The 16050-nt window shown below is 35.0% G+C and overlaps 3 protein-coding genes across 3 annotated transcripts; 1 reads left to right on the plus strand and 2 right to left on the minus strand.

Annotated features, from left to right (window-relative positions):
* Window positions 1-1230: 1230 nt before the first annotated feature.
* LOC125504039 lies at window positions 1231-8819 on the plus strand. Its single transcript, XM_048665358.1, has 2 exons — window positions 1231-1360; window positions 7773-8819. The coding sequence occupies exons 1-2, from the start codon at window positions 1247-1249 to the stop codon at window positions 8118-8120; spliced, it is 462 nt and encodes a 153-aa protein (XP_048521315.1). The 5' UTR covers window positions 1231-1246; the 3' UTR covers window positions 8121-8819.
* Window positions 8820-13804: 4985 nt separating this feature from the next.
* On the minus strand, window positions 13805-14113 carry LOC125504040. Its single transcript, XM_048665361.1, has one exon. It carries the CDS (start codon window positions 14111-14113, stop codon window positions 13805-13807), a length of 309 nt encoding a protein of 102 aa, XP_048521318.1.
* A 129-nt stretch (window positions 14114-14242) lies between these two features.
* Window positions 14243-14656, minus strand: LOC109535536. The gene has a single exon (XM_048665357.1). It carries the CDS (start codon window positions 14654-14656, stop codon window positions 14243-14245), a length of 414 nt encoding a protein of 137 aa, XP_048521314.1.
* Window positions 14657-16050: the final 1394 nt, after the last annotated feature.

Consider the following 16050-nt stretch of genomic DNA (forward strand, 5'->3'; position numbering starts at 1 on the left):
AGCAGAACAACACGCAAATCACTTCTACCGTTTACTATCTACAAGCCTAAAACTAAAAATTATAACTGCTTAAGGACGGTTAAGGATAGATGATCTTAAATAAAGAAGTCTACCTAATAGTATGCTCTTGTGGATGTTTATGCGTTTTGAGAAGAGAACCACAAAAAATTCAATTAATGCCTCGATCTAAGAACATTGAGGAAAGTGTCGATTGAGACAAGAGGAAAATCGGCATTGTTAGAACACTCAACAGTAAACCAGCAGCAACCGGCTTCCGCTGCTATGCAATAAGAAAAGTCGTGGAGCTACAGTTTCCCAATAACAACGTCAACAAAAAAATCCTTCTCCTTTGCGACACGTTAGGAAATTATTTCAACGACGCCCTAAAAGAAGCTGAGAAAGCTTACCAGTTTTCAGCAATGGCCTCAAGGACCTAACACTTATGGACCAACCACACTATGGAAAATGGCAACTTTTAAAGATAAGGCACCTTACATAAACTAGTCATCTAACCAGACATTAAGACCGAAAACGGTATAAAAATTTGATTACTCAATTTGAAATAAGGAAGTTATTCAGGTGCAAAATTGCAACTTCAAAGACTTATTAGTCTGATTGCGGAAAAGTTTTTTAATTAAAACTCTCTCCTCCCCTTGGCTCCTAAAAAAATCGAAGAATTTAGGGCAATTAGGGTACCGCATGTATTTCTGCAAAAAAAAAATAGACAACGCCAAGTTTTCAAGATACAACTTCTTACATAAGTTTTACAAAAATGACAAAATAATTAGGAAATTTCATTTTAACGAACGTAATTGATCCCAATCACCCTTTTATAACCTTGTAACTTGAAAATTAAATTAGAAATACTCTTCGTTAAATTGGACAGGAGAAAGTTTTGCTCAAAAATTTGAGTAGTACACAGAATTTTATATTTTTATAAAAATTAAGTTGATAGTTTAATTGAGAATATCTCGCGCTCACTAACGCTTGTGTAAGAAACACCATAGAAATAATAATTGATAGGTTTTTTTGCAAAATATACCTTTAGTTCATAACTGAGAGATTATACTACTTATCTGTTGGGGTCCCCACATTTTTTCATTTCTCAAGCTGGTGAGAAATACCCGTAAAAGAGTCGAAATACTGAGCAAAACGTAAATCGTTGCATGATGTGCCATTTTCTTTAAGCCATAATTATCTGATTTCTTAACAAAGTATTTTTTCAGCACTGCCAAAGGAACCCCCGATGATAGAAAATTTAAAGAAGACCTATGCGCTCGACGATACATTGCTCGCAACTTGCACATCCGGATTTGGGGATCCGAAGCCAACATTAAAATTTTTCATTAACAAGCAACAAGTAAGTATGTGTTTGTGGTTTAATTCTATAATAAATTCAACTAAGCATTTATTATATATGACGTGAATGAAAGCATTTATTATATATAATATGAAATGTGAGAGAACTAGCCTCAAAATCATACAACAGTTAGATTATCAAATGGAAGAAAATGGAACCTTGCGGATCGAGGAAGGAAATTTCCATTTCAAGTCACTGACGTTTTGCTTTACCAGTTAGAAAGTGGGTAGTTGAATCAGCAGTATCCCGGCAAATGGATTCGTAGCTGGATGCAAAAGAGTGGCCAGCCACGGTCTCCCGATTTGACCCCTCTAGACTTTTTCTAGTGGAGTTATTTGAAAATTGTTTATTATAAAATCCCACCTAATACTACGCAATAACTGCTAGATCAAATATTATAAAAATGCAGACAACTGTTCTTGATTTACATCTTGTTCTAGACTTTTATCCCACCATCATTTCTCTCGGAGTCGCGTTTGTTCCCTGATCCCCAAAGCTTCAGTTACCTCTTGATGTATTGCTTCTTTTAAATGCTAGTAAAAGTTGTTTGTACTTGTATATTCAATATTCAAGAGTTGTCGTCTTATCTATGTTGATGCAGTATACTATCTTCTTCAAGTCCATCTATGTTATACAGTCGTGATTGTATTTTGTGGGTTGTGATGTTGAGTGATTCTTCTTGAAGTCTGGTCCCAGGCTCTATACGGGTATGCTATTTTTGCACGTAGCAAGTGGTGGTCTGAGCCACAGTCTACAATTCTTCTTACTCTTAAGTCTTTCACTTGCAGTTGAGTTTGTTGAAGTGTCGCAACGTAATCTATTATTGATTTTAGCTGTCTTATGGTTTGAGTCCAAGTGTATTTATGATTGTCCTTGTATTCAATGAAGCCGTGTGCAGTTGTTAGCTTATTATTTTCGGTAGTTTGTTCTGCGCCATAACCTCTCACGCTGGCATCATTCATTTTGCGTCCAGTTCTTACATTAAAATGGCCAATTATTATTACTTCTCTACTCTGTGTTACTTCGTCCCGAATTTGTTGTAATTTTGTGTAGTAATTAACTTTCATTTGGTTAATGTCATCATCGTTCGGTGCGCATATACGAATAATAGTTACTCGTTTTCCGAGGATTGTTATATTGACCTTTATTATTCGTTCGTGTATTGTTTCAAAATTTGTTATTCCACTTTTACAACTGTTCTTGATCAATATTGATATTCCTCGTTTTGCTCAATTATCTTTCGGCACTCCACTGAATAAATGAATATAGTTGTCCATTTCTTCGATCCCTGATCCTTTCTTCTTGGTCTCAGATAATGCTATTATGTCCATGTCCATTTTCCGTATTTCGCTGATAACTTCCATAAGTTCGGTCCTGATGCCCTGTACATTCCCCCTTCCGATATTCAAGGTCCCGTAGCTTAAGTCGTTGTTTAAGTTTAGGTTTTTATGAAGAAAGGGTAGCAAGCCCATAAATTCAGCCCCCATCCTGGAGGACCAGGGAACATGCTTCGTCTAATCCCTCGCCTTTGACCTAATCGAGAGTGACCCTACCAGCAGCTAGGCTGCCGTCGTTGCCTTTCGACAATCTAAAATAAAATGTGATCCGATGGGAGGTACCTTCTTCTGATCTAGATCGACATATTTTTTATATTTTGATTCATTTTTCAAGTTTTAAAAATATTATATTAAAATATGTGGTTAGTTTTCAAATGCAAAGCCTATGTATTTAATGTTGACTTTTATTAATGAATAAAGCTATAATTTAATTTATTTCAATATTATAATGATATTGCTTAAAATGTTATTTCACCATAAATACTTAAAACTGTACATTGAAATAACCAAATATTCGCAATAAACATACGCTTAATTAGGCAAAATTGAATGGAATTATGGAATAATTAGTTAATATTTGGAAAAGAATTCGATTAAAACCAGTTGAGTAATTATTTTTTATAACTTAAACTCAAATCAAATCTATTCCTAGGTTTCAGTCATTTATTGTCTTTATTTATTAATCAAAATACGTTTCGGTGTATTTTTTCACCATCATCAGTTTTTACGTGTAGCGTTGTTGCTGCTTTAAGACTTGGCATGCATTTCTGCATGTATGTACCGAAACGTATTTTGATTAATAGAGACAATAAATGACGTATTTATTAAACTTATTCTAAAACTGAAGAGCAATTTAAAATGTTATTTAAATAGCCTACAGTTTAAAAGGTTATATGTTCAAGAAATGATTTGAAACAGTTGAATATCTATTTCATGCTTTGTATGTGGAATAATCTGCTTAATGAGGAAAAATTGAAAAATAAATTAATCTTTGATGCCTCTGGCTAAGCGCTGGAAATTCTAAAGTAATTATTTCACGGACTTCCGTGGATTATCTGCCGAATTAAAGCAAACTTTTCTAAGAAAAAAGATCCCGGGAAAAGTTGGTAATTGCTAATCTTGATTTCAATAATTAGTAGATGGGTTTAGTCTGCTGGTTTTTGTAAAAACGATCTGAACATTTCGTAAATTATTTTGTTATCAGTTTAAGAGTGTTAAAGTTGTTAGTCATTTGAATTAAGTCAATAATAATACATCGCAATAAATTATTAACATCTGGAACAGTAAACAAATAAAATCAGGCTTGGGTTGAACTAAATATATTGTAAAACTGGCACAGTAAGTTGTTGGTGAGTAAAACTTTAAAATAAAGGAAAGTGATACTTTTTAAGACACATATTATATAGACTATATTCGCTAAATGTGTAAAGGAACTACTTATATTGAATAGATACTAATTTTTCTTCGGGTAGTAGAACACTTTATTTACGTACTTACACATCACGTTTCCACATTTTAATGCTTTTAAAAGGTTGCTGACTTAAATCTGGATCTGCCCCTGTCTGGAACACGCTGTATGTAGCGCAAACTCTTTTCTATTGCATGATTCATATTTTTCAATACCAGCAAATACTAAGAATAAATTTGCTTTCGATGACAACTTAGCAAAATTAGCATATCAAAATTCGCCAAGTCTAAAAAAAAATATATAAAATCTTATTCCTGATATCCAGAGGAATAATTCTCGTTTTCATTCTAATATTCTGCAGTGGTCGAAAAAGTATTGTATAACATGTCATAATGAGATTGAGCAATCTACCCTTTTACATAAAATTAATATTAGCTTTTAAGATAATAAAACGTTTTTTAGAAGCCACAAAAACATATATTTTTTCTCGTAAATGACCTGAATGCACCTAAACATACAAAAATAGTGGCTTTATGTGTTTTGTGTTGGACTCCATAGTCACCATAAATGTCCGATATTTATGCAGGGTGTTCAAAACTTATGCCACCAACACTTAACAACGAAGTTTCAAAACAGAAACTATGCGTGTCTACTTATTTTTTCTTTTCATTTTCAAACTTTTTCAAAAACTCAATTATGACAGGTCGATAAAGTTAGTTTTACAATTTTTGTTTGGAATTGCCTTCCGTTGATTTTCCGATTGTTTTAAACTTTAGTAGGACACGTATTACAAAACGTATTTATTATTAATGCAAAGATGTTGAGCTGATCGTTGTCAGCTATTTAAAAACCTACAATTTTTGTGTACAAACAAGCAAACAGTAAAATTTACGTAAAAAGATTTACGTGCCTTTCTGAAATGATCGATTTTTATTGTGACTGACAAGATAAACAAGTTGACTTGATTGTAAAAGAAGAAATAAATTTTTCACTTCAATAAGAGTATAATAAATTATTGTACTAAATATTCTGAGCAGTTCTATCAAATATAAATTAATATCAAAATAGGAGAACTCAATTGTTGGAAAAAATTCCAGTCCAAACGCGACAGGACCATTAAGGAAAGAGAGCAACTTTAAAATTTGCAATTTTCATTATTTAGCTGCGTATGACACACATTTTCTTTTCTTACAAACAATATGTTTAGAACTTGGTATCATCCAAACCGCTAATGGTAGAAAACTAAGACTCAGCTAATGTTAAAGTAAAGCTGCCAACTTTCACCAGAAACAATTTGCACTTCAATCCGTGGACGGTCAGATAAGTTATAAGTTATATTATAAGTTATATAAACATTTAAAATTTTAATAATTTAGTTTTCAATTTTCCAAAATTATCAAGGGTCTTATAAGGGAAGTATTATACTGAATTGAGCAAATTCTGTACCAAAACTGCATTACTTATTTACCAATTTTAGTATTACTATCACTAAATACAGAATATTAATAACTAACGACGTATGGCCACATACTTTTTTATTACACATGGTGTTTAAAAATTCATATTTACCAAACCGCCAAAATTAGCCAAAAAAAGCGCTAAAATTTGCTTAACGCATAAAAAAATACGTGCTTTTTTTCTAAAAACATATAGAGAAAATCCAACGTCAAAACACAAATAAGGTAGAAATGCTTCTGCGGAAGAACTTATGTATATTAAAACACATCCAAAAATAATAATTCCAAATCGGCAACTGTCTAGTGCCATCCGCACTAGATTTGGACAATTTAGATCACTGAAGGCAATCTTAAACAAGATTAAATCTTAATGTGAAAAAGATTCCTTGTCATACGGGCATATGTGTACTGGAATCTTTGATCTCAATCATGGCGATGAAAGCGAAGAAAGCTTTCGGCATCAGCAGAGTGGTCATGGGCTGTTGAAATAGGCATGTGCAGATTTTGAGGTGCGCTAACCTCAAGCACCGCCAGGACTAGTTTCGAGTTTTAGCTCTCATTGGCTGGGTTCAGCCTGAAATTAGCGATCCCGAAAGCTGTACTTTATAATACTGTTTAATATAAACTAGTCTCTGAGTTGGTGTGGCCTGCGCAACAACGCAGTTTAGCAGAGTGTGGCGCTTGAAACCAGAAAATGAGTTGGGGACCCTGTAGACCAGTGTGTTGAAACCATCCTAGCTATGTCCGCGTGTGGCCGTTTCGCGACAAAGGTACTACTTCTACAATGTCACCCCTACACCCCTCTTATGACTTTAGAACACGTTTTCTGTTAATATCTGGACTGACATGGCAGTAAATTACTTAATTGGGCCTTATAGATTCACAAAAAAAATCAATTGCAGGTTTTTTTGGAAATTGTGCCTCTTCAAGTTAGAAGCTCAATGTAATTATTACCAGATGGAGTTTTTCCACATTGCATAGTAGCTGTTAGGAGATTGCTGAATGAAGCACGTCTTGAAAGATGGATAGGACGAGGGTATATTGGTATAGTGGGCTCGACCGCTAGTATACCGCACATCATTACGCAATCCTTTCGAATTAAAGACTCATCATATCAGAAAATTATTAGATTGTGAAGGCTTTTACAGCCGGTCAAATCTCGACATTTAGGAATGTTTTTCGGGCTTTGAAGTTGGCAAAGTGATCTCCAGTGCTTTCCGACTAAGACTGGTTCAACTACTGGATCCCCTGTCGTATTTATTTTTTCGCTCACTGCCTCATCGCCTTTGATAATGTCCATCGCAGTTGTGGACGAAACGTCAGGAAGAAATTCTCATGGACTACGGCTTCAAAGCCCGAAACACATTTCTAAATCAAAAAATTATTGTTTTAAAGTTTTTAAAAATTATATAGAGAAATATATATTACATTCAAGGGTTTCCCCAATTTTTTGACAAGACTTAATTTGTGCATATAGGAGGATAGACAGCACTTTGAAAATTTGCTATAAACATTTTGAAGCAGCACTACAAAATCTAATAATACCTATTACTTAATCGAATAGGTATTTAACAAAGAATGGTTAATTCTAAGTGCAGCTGTACCGATGGAACGTTCTCTTAAAACGTTGGAAATTATTTAACTACACTCTGCAGAACAATTTTAAAAGTAGCTTTGCTCGAAAACAGCTCGGTTTTGAGAGATGTAACATGCAAACTGTTTTTACGAAATGTGGAGTACTATTTTCTTTCATAAAATAATTCACAACAGAAAACGGAAAACGAAAAAAATTAGATTTTCATGTAGATGACAAGGGGAGTTCAACCGCATAGCATAAAGGTATAATTGTCAACTTTTGCGCGATAATACGAAAGCTCATAGGTACTAACTGCATTAAACTTTAACTCAAGGCAATAACCAACAAAGGAGTAATTCCAAAAAAATATTTTTCAGATCGAGATTTAACGGTATTTGATCTATGTAGATCGTTATTATTGAGCTTCGGACAGTGCTATAGGATACAGGGTTACACTCGTTTTTACCGTAGAACTACTTCTTTAAGTGCAGCGAGCAGTTAAAGGTTGAACCAAGTAAAGTTAGCGGCGCAAAAGCGAAAAATTATAGCGCAAATATATAAATATTTTAAATAACTTGTCTGTTTATAAATGGAATTGGTCTGAATATTTAAAGTAACTCACGGTATGTTCCAGGTTCTTAATCCATTAGTTCGCGACATAAGTCCGGAAGAGGTTCACCGCGATCTCGCAGCTGGCATTGAACTACGAAGAACGAAAATTCAGTTACGAATGCATCTAGACCGAAGGCACAATTCAGCCAGCATTAATTCTCTCAGCAATTTAACGTGCGTTTCCACAACAGATGGTCTGGATAGGGAAGTCGCGCCACCACTAATCGCTTCCCGTACCTTCACTCTAATCGATCACAATCATGTTATCAACAATGAGAAATATACCTTTTCCCGATCAGGAACTCTTCAGTTGTCGTCTGGTTTGATAACTATTGTCGCTGCGTTCAATTATTATGCCCTCTTGCAATAAGAAGGTCTAGCAATAAGACTTTATTGATTAGAGAAGTGTTTATACACCATATCACCGTATCCTAATAGAACACGTTAGACCAAAGTTTTATATGTGATAAATGTGGTAACAGTTTTTGTTTAGTTACTAAGAAGACTGACTATTTGGTTTGTAATTAAATCTTTAATGGATGGAAATATCAGCATATTCCTGTTTTATCATGTGTTAATCTTGATTATTTAACAGGTGTTCCTGTGGAATGGGACTTTTCAAATCAAGTAAAAAAAACATATCTCCTGAACCGAGAAAGCTATTTTTCCAGTGAGAATGCTTTGAATCAAACCGAAACATTTAGTTTGGGTTAGTCAGCATTGGAACTTTTATTAAAGCTCAACACTAAGATTTTCAACAAGCTTTAAGTATTTTGCAATATTCCATATGTTGCCGTTTGTCCCACTAATAAGCTGCTATCAACAAAATGCAATGTGCTTTTGCATCCTTTTCAACATTATTCATGATTGGGTGGTTTTTTGGCACCCAATGTGGCAGTAGAAGAAGAAGTCCACCTGAAAGATGATTGACCTTTCAAMAAATTATRGCACGCTTATACAGGGTGATTCACAATTGGCGTAATTCMTTTTAAAGCGCTATAGGGCTCACTAAGAGARTACGAGAAGAATATTGGAAAACATTTTTTCGAAACTTTTTAGAAGATTCAACTWTGATATTAAGTATTATTTTTTAATTTTTTCATCCTGGTTTGGCAATTGGTGGCCTATTGGAATACTTAKGCAYTCAAAAATAAAAATTACGACCTTTTGCATCAAATYAWAAWTKYTTTTATATTCAAAAAGTACWCTTCTACCTGTYGTCAATMAAGTAAGATAGGAGAMGCTGTAAGAACTTRCACCAGCAAAAAAMTRGARACACTGGACGATTGGCTTCATAAATTGACACAGATAGTGGACGATCTTGAGATGCTCGGGTTGCAGACCTAGAGGAACAGGTATTGAAGATAAATCTCTGTTCTACCGAATACCGGTACAAATTAAGCACGAGTTAATTAACCAAAAACGGGAATCTGCTCAAAATGTGATCCCATACTGCTGCCAAGAGTGCACAATCAACTGATTGGGACCAAAGACGTTTGGAGTTAAGGTGCGATTTCAGCTGTGCGATCGGCGAATGCGACTCGGTGTTGCGTTTGGCCGCAGTCGCAACGTGTTTTGGGTGATGCGTTTATAGTCGCAACAGATCAGTTCAAGAGATCAATTCGTGAGGTAAATAAATTTGAGAGAAAACTGTCGAAATGATGSACGACCTCAAAMTTKTAAGCGTTATTTTACTAAAAGAAGTACAATTCCTTAAAAAAATCCAAATATCTTAATCCGCTTATGGGACTTATTTTCCTGCATCCATTTTCTTTTACGATAAAAATTTWATAATTTTAATTTTTATAATCATAAATCAATGGGCATTTTTGGACTTTCCATTAAAAATGTGATCCTCATGCGCTAAAAAACCAGCCATCTCCCCAAAATCTTAGTTGCGACTTGAACCATTTGCACCAGTTGAATCGCATTAGCTGCAACTCGAGCCGTTGTGTCTCTAGTCGCAAAGTACGACAGAAACCGTTTATGTGCAAAGTACATTAAAGGAATATTTCCWCCCAACGACCGGCAAAGACACGGCAACGACACGACAAAACATTTTTATTAGATGAGTAAATAGTAGTKTTCTTAYTAACCGGCAACGRCACGGTAACGACACGTACCGTGCGYTAGGCCAGATCATGSYTAGAATCAGCACCCTAAACAAAATGTAGACCKKYAAATAAAYRAAAAACTAGTAAGTAGTCGTTYCTTTTGTATATTGTATTATTAGAATTGTTTTATTCATATRTTTTTCATAAAAACCTACTGCCAAAKGTATAAAAATCAAGAAAATCCCAAGTCTCATGAACCTGGAATGATTACATAATTGTAATTCTATTTAGTTTAAAATATAGCTTCAAGTTTTGTTATAGCCAAATAAATAATCACAAACAACGCAACAAACCACCGTCATGTCGATGTCGGTTAATTGTCGTCTGTGATTCCACCTGATTCACACCATCAGACACCTAACGGGCCGACAACAACAGAGGTCGTGAGTGTCGGTCGGCTTCGTCGTTGTCTGTAGGTGTCGTTACCGTGCCGTTGCAGCTTAATGTGAACATCACCATTTATTAATCTTATAAGAATGTTTCATCGTGTCGCTGCCGGCTCGTTAGGTGTCTAATAGTATGAATCAGCCTTAAAGGAGTCATATGCGAGCAGCCGCGAGTCGCGAGTCGCAGTTGCACTAACACCATTCAAACCGTACCTTTAAACGGGCAAAACTTCGTACACCTCTTGTGATTTAAGAACTTAATTTTATTTTATTTGTCTGTTGTTGTTATCCTTCTGCTCTAGTTTATTGCAAATATCTCAGTTTTTAATACAGCAAATTGTTTTACTATTTTTCCTGTACTCTCAAAACACCCCCAGGTAGCACCTCCAGATGAAGGGCGCCACTTTTTAATCACCCTGAATAATACCAAAAGTTTTCCTCTATTATATCAAAGAATATTCCTCTTAGCGAAAGTATGGACTATTATCGAAGTTGGCTGATACTTCCATTCAATAAAAATAATTTTACCATCATTCGTGTTTGGTTTACTGAAACATTTAGATAAAATAGCAACTGGATATCACAATGTTGACTCGATTTTTATATATCGGTTTGTGCAATGTAGAATAAATATGTTTAGAATAAACTTAAGTATAGTTACGCACCATTTTTATTACTTCTATGAAATAACTTTATTAACCCATTAATACTCATTTTTATTAATTTCCATGATTTTATCTAAAACTAACTAGTCTAACGCGATTGGGCCGGACAAAGACACAGAAATGTTAAAAATGTTGCGTACTTCCTACATCATTTTAAGATACTGCAATTTAGATGCAATTTATGTGTTAAAATTTCGAAACAATTAAAAAGCAGAATTCCTATTTGCAATCTTTTTATGAATGTATATAATTCACTTATGTAAATATTTCGATTACTGTTGGCAATAATACCGAGTCTACTAGTCCCGTAGGTTCTCCATGTAACGTAGCCTAAAACTATCTTAACATATGTATAAAATACTAAAGCAATCTATTGCACAGAGTTTAAACGTGTCTTTAGGTATCAGACAGTGTTTCTTTGCGTTGATTGATTTATTTCATTCGTTAACTTAAAACATAAACTCATTAGTTTATAACAAAAGCCTTTCTAATATATTCGGAATATTCGCAAACGAACGGAGCACAAGAGAACGGAAGTTTTTTCGTGCAAATTTATGACAGTCCGACTTTAAATTTATCTGAAACGGAAACAATAGATCGAAATAAAAAAGTAAAAGTATTGGGGAAGAAATTTAAAATTGTTAATAATTTTTATTACATGAGTAAGGAATTGAAGGCATATAACAAAACACTCTCATTTCGATTAAATTGAATATTTATTATATGAGATGCTTTAACGACGGTGGCTGTGAATTTGATCAAGTTAATGATGAGGATGATTACTTACACAAAAGCAAAAATGTTCCAGCTTTAAACGCTTTAAACGCACGACCGAGGTGGGAACGGTTGTAAACACTACAAACACACTTCTCTTTTTGACCTAAATTTGCTTTCTTATTTTTTACTTTTTACCCTCAGAATAACTGATGTGATTGAAATGGATGAATATTTCCTTTATATTACAAAATACGTAAATTTCTGCTAATTCCTTCAATCAACGCAAAAAAAATACTTTGGGTAATAGTATATTACGGTACAAGAGACGAAAGTCGACGTTATACCACTGCTTGAAGTTGACGGCGGATGGCGGACCTTCGATTTTTGTCTTGCGTATCATTTTCATTGATCCTCGGTAGAGACTAGCCGGATACTAGCGGAAAAGTATACGATTTTGAAAAGATGGCTTTGAAAATGTTGTCAAAACAGTCAGCCGACAGTCAGTGACAAACAGTCAAGCTGTCAGCGTGCTTGGCGAAAGTTATTACTTTTCACACGGGATGAAGAAAATTTAATTGAATAATGCCATTGTCATGAGTAAAGTGATTTTTTCCTCATCGAAAACAGTGGCAAAACTTTGTACTTTTCACCAAGGGATCAAGATAAATAATATTCATGATTGAATAGGCAGACATCTGGGAAGTTTATTGACATTTTTTCTGTTAACTGCTCAAAAGTCAGAATTACAGTCAGATACTCAAACATAAGTTTGAACAACGTTGCGCGATGGATTGCTTGGGATTATTAAGAAGTTATTTTTGCACCAAGGTTTTTGTATAGCACAAATATATGAATATTTTTGATGTTGAAAAACTAGCTCAATTTACCGTGCAAGTTACCTATTTCGGGTTAATAACAGTGAAACCTCTTTACGTATTTATTATAATTATATTTCTGCCATATTGAATTTTCGTATGTTGAGAGTCAAATGTTCTATCTATACAATAAACTGCTGATCTGTAGAAAACGGTTGTTCTATTTATTATACAGGGTGGTTCGCATTTATGTTTCATATCGTGTAAACTGAAAATTAATATTAATTTGCTATCAAATTATAATTAGTGATGAAAATAATAATTTTCACTAAAACATGTAAAACGTATTTATCTTGAACATTAAGTATGCAACTAGACAGCTGCCACTTTATGCGTAAATCAACAAACATAGTCAACAAACCTAAATGTCAAATAAAAGAAAAGGACACATAAATTAATAAATTGGTTATTGTAATTAGTTGAAAAGCAAAACCAACGTTTCAACCTTTAGATTTTCAACTGAATTCACAGAACAATGAGATAAATACTTGGGAAGAATGAAATAAATAAATTCATCAATGCGTACACCCATTACATAAATTTGCCATCCTGTATATTAAATAATAATGGATATTTGTATTTTGACTTGTGTTTGTACGAAATGGAATGCTCATATAAAACTGTAAAATTACTTTCTAACCTACATTGTCTGAAAGTTTTACATGTAGTTTCTCGTGTGTCCAAAGGTTGCGAATTAACGAGCCATAATGTTCGATCTCACAGAACTTGCTAAGTTGTGTGCACCAGATAAATAGCTACTTAAGTGAAGATATTCAAGTTTCAACACAGAATCGATGTTATATGTTGCCTTATGGTGGTTGATGTTAGTACACTAACTGAAAAAAGATCGTACATCGACATGGCTAGAATAAGTCAGTTTCGCAAAAATTGCTATCGTTTTTATTATATCTTGTTCAAAATAAACATACTGAAAGAAAATTGAGATTGGAAGGGAGCACTGGACGTATATAATTGCCTGATAACATAGCTGAAACTAAAAATTCCTCAACAATCTGACAAATACATGCGTTTGGAAACTGTTGAAATTAATTATTAGCCTGAATTAAGGGAAATTAGACATTGCATTTTTGCTGAAACACAACGAAGATAAATCGAATTCAGGCGGCTATAGCGACTCAATGCAAATGTCCGTACGAAAAAGTAATTTGAGGAATGTTTTTAATATTGATTTTTAAAACATTGCGTTTATTTAGAAACAGCGTGTTAAAAAACGCACAGTTTCGTTCGGCAATAGTCATCGTTCGGTTGTAGTACCAGTACTTCCTTATCTTCTTCTTCAGCTCGTTTCAGTCCACTCCTGGACATAAGCCTCTTTCATTTGTTCCCATGTCCATCTACACTGCGCTGTGAGAATCCATTTCTTGCCAGCTGGTCTCTGTATTTCATCTCGCCTTCTTAACAGGGGTCTGCCAACACTTGCAGTTTGTTCCACCGAGTCATTGACTTTGGTTTTCGCCCTGATATTTTCATTCGTTTGCCCATCTCTCAAGCTAATTCCGAGCATTGCTTGTTCCATCGCAGGTTGGCAGATTCGCAGTCGTTGTCCGCTTTTCTTAGCTTGGGTAACTGTCAATCCGTACAACATGACCGATAGTACACAAACATCATACACCTAACCCAAGCTAATCCAAGCCAACCTAATTTTCTTCTTTATTTCGGCTGACTGATTGTTCCTGCTGTTCTGCTGCATTATGCTGTGCCCAAGATATAAATATTATTCTACAGCTTGAAGTGCGTGGTTATCTATAGTGACACAAATATTGTCTGGGCTCGTAATTTTGGTTTTTTCAATCACCATTTGCGATGCTTCCCTCAGGTCGTGTAACATATTGCTAAGCTCCCCTGCATTAGTGTTGATGAGTAGAATGTCCTCGGCAGATCGGAGATTATTTAGGTATATTCGGTGCATGTTGACTCTCTTCTGTTGCCATGACAATTTCCTAAAGACATCTTCCACCGCCAGGGTGAATAATTTCGGAGAAATCGAGTCACCCTGTCCAGCTTCTCTCTGTATTRGGATCTCATCCGTTGTTGAGTTTCCATCTATTTTRACATGGACCGTAACATCTTTGTAGATATCTTCAATGAGRCTCYTATATTCTTGATCGTCGATGCTCGCGTTGCTCATRTGGTCGAATGYTTTCTGGTAGTCAACGAATGCGAGGTGTAACGGGACATTGTATTTTGTACACTTCTCTATAAGAGTGCGCACTATTTCGATGTGCTCAAGGTACTATAACTGCTCCGGAATCCAGCCTGCTGGTAAAAATCAAACTCATTATTGAGGCAGTTGGTAATTATTTTGCTGGGAACCCTCCACAAAACGAATAGGAGGATAACCGGTCTGTAGTTCTCTGTTAGTTCGGTCCCCCTTTTTAGAGAGGATTATAACCTCGGCATTTCTCCATGTATCGGGAATTTTTCCTTTCTCTGGRAATCTGTTAAAAAGGACAGTYAGTGCTTTTTCAAGAGTTTTACATCCGTTTTTTTTAACTTTTATTCCGTACGGAGATCTTCTCCTGGGGCCTTCYGGTTCTTTATCTGCTTTAATRCTATCCTTAACTCTGCAGTGTCAATTTCTRGGATATCYTCTGAGAGTCCTCATTTYGGATGACTTCAATTTTCGCTCGGTTTGGTTTAGGTACTGATTGGCTGKAAAGTTCCTTGTAAAAATGCTGGATAGTGGATGTTATTTGCTGCCTCTCTGYAACAACTTCTCCTTRTTCGYTCTTAATTTTGTATTTGAGAGACTTTTCWTTTGWKCTTTTYGAGCCYCTCGATAGCTTCGTTTATTGTTTGTGTGTTATAAAATMTCAGGTCCTTTCAATTGCATTTTTCACTTCTCTATAAGATATCGCGTTTGATATTTTGCTGAATCTCTTTCCGTTGTTCTGCGTTCTGCCAGTAGTTTATTGGTGTTCTAGCTGAGTTCGTATCAGCTCTTGTTTTCATGGAGCATGCTTTTTTTATAGCTACCTTGAACACTGCCCATAATCTCTTTGAGTGTCATATTTCTCAGAGCTTCTGTAGGTTCCAATTTTTTGTTGATTTGTGCGTTGTAATCCTCTATTTTCTCTTACAGTTGGGTCGCGGTTGACCGAATAATTTTATCCATATGCTTTTTCCTTTCCAAGTGTGTTTGAGCCGTTTCTCGCTTCTGAACTTTCATTTTGTTCGGTCTGCCCAATCTCCATCTTGTAGAACTCTTGCCTCCATTGATTCTTCCAAATCTTTCCTCCAACTTCTAGGTGGTCTTTCGCGCTGTCCTCGCTCGGGAGGAATCAATTTCGGTATTATCTTAGGCGATCTATTTCCATCCATTCTTTAGAAGTTTCCGTACTAAATTAATATTTTGGTATCTATTTATTACGCGATCTAGTCTGGAAATATGACAGCTTATTCTAAAAAATACATTTCAGGGGCCATCAACCTAGACTTATCTCCGTTACTGATTTCCCAAGTCTCCGCTACGTAGGTGCTATACTTTTTACGATCGTTTTGTAGATAGTAATTTTCGTCTTT

Source organism: Dendroctonus ponderosae, unplaced genomic scaffold (assembly GCF_020466585.1).
Source record: "Dendroctonus ponderosae isolate FM_Combo_2020 unplaced genomic scaffold, Dpon_F_20191213v2 Dpon_F_20191213_324, whole genome shotgun sequence".
NCBI classification, from domain to species: Eukaryota; Metazoa; Arthropoda; class Insecta; order Coleoptera; family Curculionidae; genus Dendroctonus; species Dendroctonus ponderosae.

What these genes read in the sequence shown, in the direction of transcription:
- LOC125504040 (XM_048665361.1), bottom strand. Translation starts at nt 14,113, where the DNA reads ATGTTGTACGGATTGACAGTTACCCAAGCTAAGAAAAGCGGACAACGA.
- LOC125504039 (XM_048665358.1), top strand. Translation starts at nt 1,247, where the DNA reads ATGATAGAAAATTTAAAGAAGACCTATGCGCTCGACGATACATTGCTC. An exon ending in TTTTCATTAACAAGCAACAA is followed by an intron (nt 1,361 to 7,772) that starts GTAAGTATGTGT and finishes GGTATGTTCCAG; the next exon opens with GTTCTTAATCCATTAGTTCG.